General features: G+C 37.1%; 1 protein-coding gene across 2 annotated transcripts in view; it reads left to right on the plus strand.

Moving 5' to 3' along the window:
• elmo2 (engulfment and cell motility 2) overlaps positions 1-9,036 on the plus strand; it is a 52,533-nt gene extending 43,497 nt beyond the window's left edge. For both annotated transcript variants that reach the window (XM_073875799.1, XM_073875800.1), the window contains exons 20-21: positions 6,901-6,978; positions 7,362-9,036. In XM_073875799.1, the coding sequence (XP_073731900.1) occupies positions 6,901-6,978; positions 7,362-7,562 (279 nt within the window). In that variant the 3' untranslated portion in view covers positions 7,563-9,036. The remainder of the gene's footprint in view (positions 1-6,900; positions 6,979-7,361) is intronic.

Raw genomic sequence — 9,036 nt, forward strand, 5'->3', positions numbered from 1 at the left:
ACAAGCCTTCCGTTAAACGTTAACGCTTACGCCCCGTGTGAATGCGCCGTTACAGTTGCTTTAGTTTTTTGGTGTTTTCCTGTTCATTTATTTTTATCAGTTGATTATCTTGTTCATTAGCCCCTCCTCTGTTTTCTTGGTTACTCATTGTTTCACACCTGTGTCTTGTGTAGTTCACTCATTAGTTCTGTGTATTTGTGTTTTAGTTTAGTTCCTTGGTTCGTTGCATTTAGGCCTAGTCCACACGGACACGGGTATTTTTATTTTTAGAGTTTTTCCTCCTGCGGTTTAAAAAAATCCCCTCCACACATGCTCGGTTTAAAAGAAATATCTGCTTACATGAACACGCAAAAACAGGTGATTATGCGCTGTCAAGAGCATGCCACACCAGCAGGCGGTGATATAACGCTAATCGTAAAGCCACATTGGCCAATCTGAAGCCTTCATCAGAAGCAAAAACCCCGGTTTTACTGTCTACACAACAACACTGCAACCTGGCGTTTCTGAAAAACCTCACCCTGGCATGGGTTTTAAAAAATGTTTGGTTTCAGTGACGTGATACTGCGTTTCCATGTGAACGAACGGCCGAACCATGTAAAAAAAAGTCACGGTTATAAAAATACCTGTGTGTCCGCGTGTACAAGGCCTGAATGTTGTGTTGATATGCAATTTATCAGTTTATGTACCCATGTTTGCGTTTTTAGTAAAGTAAGTTATATTTTCTAATATCACGGGCCTGTTGAATGATTTATTAGGGCCCGAGCACACCGGGGTGTGAGGACCCTATTGTTCTTCAAGGAGTTATTATTATTATTATTTTTTTTCTTTTTCTTCTCCGACTTCAGCGGGACTTTAGAGGGCCTAAACATACTCGAAAACTCATGAAATTTTGCACAGATGTCAAGAGTGATGAAAATTTACATGTGGTCTAGGCTTTAGAATTAGGCGTGGGAAAATGGCTCTATAGCGCCACCTACAAATTTTCAACGAAGCAGCCCTCGGACTGTGTTTGACGTACAATTACGAAATTCGGTACGCGTCTGTAGCATGACAAGACCTACAAAAAAGTCTCTTGGAGCGAAGCCGTAAACCAAACAGGAAGTCAGCTATTCTGAGTTATTTTTGTGATTTGGGCGCAGTTTTTGTCATTTCCAGGCGTCATACTTTAACTAACTCCTCCTACAGTTTTCGTCGGATCATCTTCATATTTGGTGAGTGTAATCTTAAGGCCTTTGTGTGTCGGTTCTGGCCCGACAAAGTTTGATGTTTTCCAATGAAACAGGAAGTTGCTGGAACTCATGCATACAGTGTCCGATCTGTCCCAAATTTCACATGATTGCTAAGAGTCCTGACCTGAACACATCTACATAACAATTTTCATTTATAGCCATAGCCCCACCAGCTGGCAACCTGAAGGAACATGTTTTAGCGCCACTTTCAAATATTGAATGAAGCAGCCCTTGGACTGTGTTTAACTTACATGTACGAATTTTGGTATGCTCATGTATTATTACAAGCCCTACAAAAAAAGTCTCTTGGAGCAACGCCCTAAACCAAACAGGAAGTCAGCTATTTTGAATTATTTCTCAGATTTTGGCTCAGTTTTTCTCATTTCCAGCAGTCATACTTTAACTAACTCCTCCTACAGTTTTCGTCGGATCATCATCATATTTGGCGAGTCTCATCTTAAGGCCTTTGTGATGCTAAATTGCGAAGGATTTGATTCTATATTAAAATTTGTGTCGGTTTCGGCCAGCCAAAGTTTGATGTTTCGCTATGAAACAGGTTGCTGGAACTCAGGCATACAGTGTCCGATCTGTCCCAAACTTCACATGATTGCTAAGAGTCCTGACCTGAACACATCTACATGTCATCAATAGTCACTTATGGTTATAGCGCCACCAGCTGGCAACAGGAAGTGACATGTTTACAATGATTATGCAATGTCTGATCTGTACCAAACTTCACATGATTAATAAGAGTCCTGGACTGAACACATCTACATGTCAATAGTCACTTATGGTTATAGCGCCACCAGCTGGCAACAGGAAGTGACATGTTTACAATGATTATGCAATGTCTGATCTGTCCCAAACTTCACATGATTGATAAGAGTCCTGACCTGAACACATCTACATGTCAATAGTCACTTATGGTCATAGTGCCACCAGCTGGCAACAGGAAGTGACATGTTTACACTGATTATGCAATGTCCGATCTTTCCCTAACTTCACATGATTAATAAGAGTCCTGGACTGAACACATCTACATGTCAATAGTCAGTTATGGTCATAGCCCCACCAGCTGGTAACAGGAAGTAACATGTTTACAATGATAATGCAATGTCGGTATTTGTCCCAAACTTCACATGATTGCTAAGAGTACTGAACTGAACACATCTTCATGTCAATAGTCACTTATAGTTATAGCGCCACCAGCTGGCAACAGGAAGTGACATGTTTACAATGATTATGCAATGTCGGATTTGTTCCAAACTTCACATGAGTGATAAGAGTCCTGAACTGAACACATCTTCATGTCAATAGTCACTTATGGTCATAGCGCCACCAGCTGGCAACAGGAAGTGACATGTTTACACTAATTATGCAATGTCTGATCAGTCACAAACTCCACATGATTGATAAGAGTCCTGGACTGAACACATCTACACGCCAATAGTCACTTATAGTTATAGCGCCACCAGCTGGCAACAGGAAGTGACATGTTTACAATGATTATGCAATATCTGATCTGTCCCAAACTTTACATAATTGACAAGAGTCCAGGACTGAACACATCTACATGCCAATAATCACTTATGGTCATAGCGCCACCTGCTGGCAACAAGAAGTAACATGTTTTACACTGATTATTCAAAGTCAGATCTGGCCTAAATTTTACATGATCAATAAGAGTCCTGGACTGAACACATCTATGTGCCAATATTTACATGTAGTCACTCATACTCACACACACACACTCGCTCACTCACTCTCTCTGTCTCTCTCTCTTTCTCTCCCTCTCTCATGCTATCTTACACGATGCTACCTCGCTGTAATTTGTAATTAGCAACAGGAAATGTGGCACATTATACTACACTTTTAAATCGTTCACCTATGTTTACATACTTAAATGCCTATTTACTACTGTTCCCTTTAATTCTTATGCCACGGCGTGGTGGTGTCATGTGTGCGAGGGCCCTTCCATCACTGCTTGCAGTTTTAATTCTGATTGGATTTATTCTGATTATCTTTTCAATCCTACTATTGCAAACCTTGTACAACACATTCAGTGGTTAAAGAATTACCAACAATAATAAGTTCATTAACAACAATAATTACTGTAGCAGGTATAGTGCATTTACACTAGTTAATTCAATTAACATTCTCAAACAATTAACCATATACTGTAGCAACCAATCTCCATCAACAGCAGATACATGACACTATTGACTGCATCACTTTAAAAATAATAATTAAAAAAATCATTAAAAAAAATCTTCATTCATACCATTTGGAAATGAGCTATTTAAATAAAAAAATCCAAAATGCCTCTCTTTCTTTTCTTATATAATCAATATGTCATCTCTTAACCTTTTTGATGCTTCACAAAAATTGAGATACCAGCATGCATAGTTGGAGAAACGAACTAGCTTGTCACAACTGTTTCCCAAAAGCATAGTAACTTTGTCGCACATTCGTCGTTTGAACCATGTTGGTTTAACAACATAGTTGATGATGTCACATGCAAATCGATTTAATGTCAGATTATTGCTGTAAATAACATATATTGCATCAGAAGATCGTGATTTAGTTATCCGTTGTTTTTTTTAAAGATATTTAATGCATGCCCAAGTTCCCTCTTACGTCACTTCTCCCAGGAATTTCCCCGGGGTCTTAAAGCTCGTAGGACATGCACAGTTTTTAAATGCAGCGCTTCAATTCTATTTACAAACTTAAAGACGTAAAATAATTTTTTTATTTATTTAGAATGATGGACATAGAATGTACTACGGGGCGGTTTCCCGGACAAGGATTAGACTAGTCCTAGACTTAAACACGTTTAAGAGCTCTCCAAACTGAAAACAACTTGCACTTACATATCTTAAAATACATCAGGGCCCTTTGTTTTACCTCAAAATGCACACAGGTAATGTTTTTAGTAGGGCTGTCAATAGATTAAAAAAATTAATCTAGATTAATCGCATGATTTCATGAGTTAACTGCGATTAATCGCAAATTAATCGCACATTTTTATCCATTCTAAATTTACCCTAATTTAACACTTTTCAGGTTTTTAATATTCTAATTATATATACATATATAGATGCTTTATGGAAATGTATGTTAACAACAGCCTGTTTACATTTTAACAGAATCACCAGCCATTGTTTTGTATATGAATTTCCCTTTCAGAAGATTTTTCTTTCTCCATTTTTGTTTGCTGCTGCATCATTTGTGACCTGTGCTGGCAAGTTGAGTCGGAATTAGCAAATTAAAAAAAAAAATAGTTGTTCATATTTTGACATTCTCTATTAAAACATAGAACAATGCATGATTTGTTGAAATATAACAAAATATGACAGAACTACACGTGTTTGAAGTTGAAAGAGTCAAATTACCACAAAAATTTCCACATCCATCCATACATTATATTACCACATCAATACCTTAAAATCACTGGTAAAACTAATAGATTTAGCACACACAAAGCAAAAACATCATCAATGTATGTTCAACTTTTTTTTCCTTTTGTTTGATTGACATTGAGACAGACTGCTTAAAATCTAAGTGATCTAATATAATGTTATACATCAGATATTTTTACCCAACAGTTAACCAAACATTTACTTAAAACATAACAGATTATAGAGCCTACCTGCGTGAATTCTTATCAAAACAGATATTTGTAAAACTGTAATTTTGTGTAGATGTCTATATATCCGGGTCGCGCACTCGCGCGTCTGTGTGCACGCGCTTCAGATATCAGTCAGTCAGCGTGAGGGGATTGCTTTTGAGTCTTGTCGCTCTTAATAACTCTTTAACATTAATCAGGTACCGAACTTTATCTCTCTTAATGACTATTTTAACATCAAGCAAGTCCTGCAGTCTATTTTATAAGTCATGCATAAAAGCGAAACCAAAATGAATTGAGACGCATTGAGGACGGTAACGTTACACCTCTCAGACGTATAAATGATCATATCAGATGTCCAACGAGCATTTAGAGCATTGGATTTGGTAGAAGATTTGCTTAATGTTCTTATTTCTATGAAAACCTTTTACTCATTTAGAGAGAGTCACATTTGTCTGCGTCTCTGTTCATTCAACTATGGGCTGGACCAAGGGTGAAACAGAAATTGCGCGTTGCGTTAATCTCCGTTAATAAAATTAGTGGCGTTAAAATGAATTTGCGTTAACGCGTTATTAACGCGTTAATTTTGACAGCCCTAGTTTTTAGTAAGGCATGTTTGTTAAAACTAGTTATATTTCATAATTAATCTAAGGCCTAGTCCTGGATTAAGCTAATCCTGGTCCGGGAAACCACCCCAACATGTTTTTTGCTTAAGTCTACATATTATATAATAACAAGGAACTGTGCTTCTGATGACAGGTGAAGAGCTGTCATTCAAACCACACAAGTTTGCAATGCAGCTTGCGAATGTTCGTTTGTACTATGGTTTCGGGAAACACCAAATCGTTGAACTTTGCCAGTAACGACGAAACTTATGACAGTAGTTGTTTGCCTTCCAAGAAAAAAAATGAGGGACCACAACCTTCTAGGTTTCAGTGAGCCATATGCTTTTGATGGGTTACCCTCTTCGTAGAGTGGTGATATCAACCTCAGGTTGTCCAACTCATTTGGAGTTGATTTGGGGAAGCAAAGGTAGACTGGTTTGCCTCCCAAAAATGATCTCATTGCTTGCTGTAGTATTCCATGAGAGAAGCTCTTCTTGCCATGGGATTCTCCTGAGTAAAGACCTTTTTTCTTTCAATATGGCATCCTAGTCAGACCTCTCCACTAGAGGTCTTCTTGGGTCCAAAGAAATGTAGCCAACCCGAAATTCACTGAATCACCGCATCTTTAGCACACAATCCTTGACAGAGCTGACAAATATCGCGTTATTTACTCATCGTTTTCTGCGTGTAGATCCAGAAAGCTGTTTTCAATCATGATAAGTAAATTCCTAAAGCCGTGATTTTTTTCTTATAACTCATTGTGTTTCTGGTTTCATGTGTTAAAGTACTGATCAATATACAGGTTATGTAGTGCTATAACACATCCTGATGTTTGACTTCTCAGAGTTTCTCAAAATAAAAGTAAATCGGGTTTAAATCTGAGGAGAGATTGCTGCTAATAAAAAATTATAATTATGTATTAGTGCTGGGCAAAGATTAATCGCGAGTAATCGCATACAAAATAAAAGTAAATTTTTGGATAATATATGTGTGTGTGTAATTATTATGTATATTTTAACACACTCACATACATACATACATTTCAGAAATGTTTTATTTATATATAATTTTAAAAAATGTATATATCATATAGAATATATAAAAATAAAAATATATACACACATATGTAAATGTTTCTTAAATTCATATGTGTGTGTTTGTGTGTGTGTGTATTTATATATACATAATAATTACACACAGCACACACTTGTATATTATGTTAAAATGACTTTTATTTTGTATGCGATTAATCGCGATTATTCTTTGCCCAGCACTATGATTCTTGTATAAATGCTGTTTGTATTATATACATAATTCTTAGAATGTTTGATTGTATAGAATAATTAACGTTAAAATGATGTGTGTGTGTGTGTCTCTCTCTCTCTTTCTCTCTCTCTGTGTGTGTGTGTGTGTGTGTGTGTGTGTGTGTGTGTGTGTGTAGGAAGTGTTGGAGTTGGCGTTCTCCATTCTCTATGATCCAGATGAAGCTCTCAACTTTGTGGCACCCAACAAATATGAGGTTAGTATTAAAGGCAGAGTCCACGATGTTTGAAAGCCAATGTTGATATTTGAAATCACCTAAACAAACACGCCCCTACCTCAATAGAATCTGGACCTTCTGTTGATAGACCCGCCCCACACATACGCAACCCGGCAAGGATGTCGGTTAGTAGACACGCTCCTTAGTGCTGATTGGCTATAAGTGTGTTTTGGAAGTCGGCCCGTCTCCTTTTCCAAAGCGTTTTTCAAACATCGTGGACTCCGCCTTTAAGAAATATCATCAAAAACTCCATTTTGTACTTCCACAGTTCAAACAGATCCATCACGTTTGTTTTTCACATGCGCTGATTTGCATATAAAGATTTTTAGATTAGACCTAAATTTTTTTTGTACTATGAACAGTATTGTATCTGGACGGATGGACTCTCTGCACTTTTGGGGAAGGAGTTGGGGAGCGACCTCACACGAAGTGACCTTGACACATTAATGAGCATGGAAATGAAGCTCCGCCTCCTCGATTTGGAAAACATTACCATCCCCGAGGCTCCGCCCCCAGTGCCGAAGGAACCCAGCACCTATAATTTCACCTATAACTACGGATGAGAAGTTTGTCCATTACCTCTCGTGTTTCCTCTCGCTTGTGATTTTTCTTCTTTACAGGTGATGTGTGTAATTTTTGGGCCGTTACCGTCTCACAGTTTACCAGACAGCCATTGGTAGGTCGACTTTTGCCACAGTGTTATGCTCGTTGTTTGAATGGCTTGGTATGTCAACTTTCAGCTTAGCCAGTTGAATCAATTTGGGTCAGGATTAATCTGACCCGTGGCAGATGGATGAGAAGAAGGGACAGAATTGATCAAATCACTTTGGGGCTGTGTCAAAAATTACACACTACATCTTTAAGCTAATATGTGTGCATTTGCATTAACAACATTGATTTAAAGAGTCATTTTCGATCTTTTGTATGCCCAGTACTTTCTAAAAAAAAGACTTGCAGTTGTTCAATTCCCTGTCACGTTTAAAAAATGATAAACATCATTCTGTTTAAAAGACAACTGCATTTTCACTGTTAGGCTCAAACTTTAACAAAGTTTCTACGCCTCACTACAGATAACTAATATATACTGACATTTGCTACTGTCAATACAGTCTATTTTTGTATATCATGTGAAAGACGCTATACAGTATATTAAGAACATGTAAAGGATGAAAACAATGTGTTGCTGAATTCTGACCCATTATTATTAATAAAGAAACAAATCAGTTATGCAGCGTCTCTGAGGCGGTCAGATATCAACATTCAGTATAAAGTGCACACACCCACTAAGATTTCATTTATATCAACCAAACATTTCTGATGCCTCAGTACAATACATGACTGCTTAAAATATTACAGAAGATAACATTGTGCCATTCAAGGGATTTACATACTATGGGTCAGTTTCCCGGACAGGATTTAGATTAATCCAGGACTAAGCCTTAGTTATACTTATATTAGGATATTAAAGTAGTTTTTACATACTTAAAACAATACTGGTGTGCATCTTGAAACAAAACAGTGATATTTGTTAAGATACGTCAGTGCAAGATGAAAGCTCAAACATGCATCTTAGTCTGGGACTAGAATAAACCCTGTCCGGGAAACCACCCCTTTATGTGTTATTCTGCCGGTGTTAGTTTTTCTATTGCTTTGCATTAATATAAATAAAGAGAAGAGGTATAACTTATAGATGGATTACTGACAGAAGTGTAATTATTTGTCTCATTATAACCTTGTTACAGTTGATGATCTTTGTAGATGTTGTTAGTGGGCAAGTATCAGTAACTGGGATTGAATGATTGTATACATACCTATGCAGTGCCTTAAGAAAGTATACATTCTTTATTTCTCAATGTGATTAATTTTTGTTTTCATTTTAGATTCTTGAATTTGTGAATTTCTTTTGATTGAATGATGGACAAGCGGTCATTGTGTTGAAATGCTTTCTAAAGGCACTATATTAACTCTATTGTGTTGCATCATAACAGTAATTGTAATGAATTTGTGTGCAATATTAAATTGTTTTAAAACCATGAA

Source organism: Misgurnus anguillicaudatus, chromosome 14 (genome assembly GCF_027580225.2).
Source record: "Misgurnus anguillicaudatus chromosome 14, ASM2758022v2, whole genome shotgun sequence".
Lineage (NCBI taxonomy): Eukaryota > Metazoa > Chordata > Actinopteri > Cypriniformes > Cobitidae > Misgurnus > Misgurnus anguillicaudatus.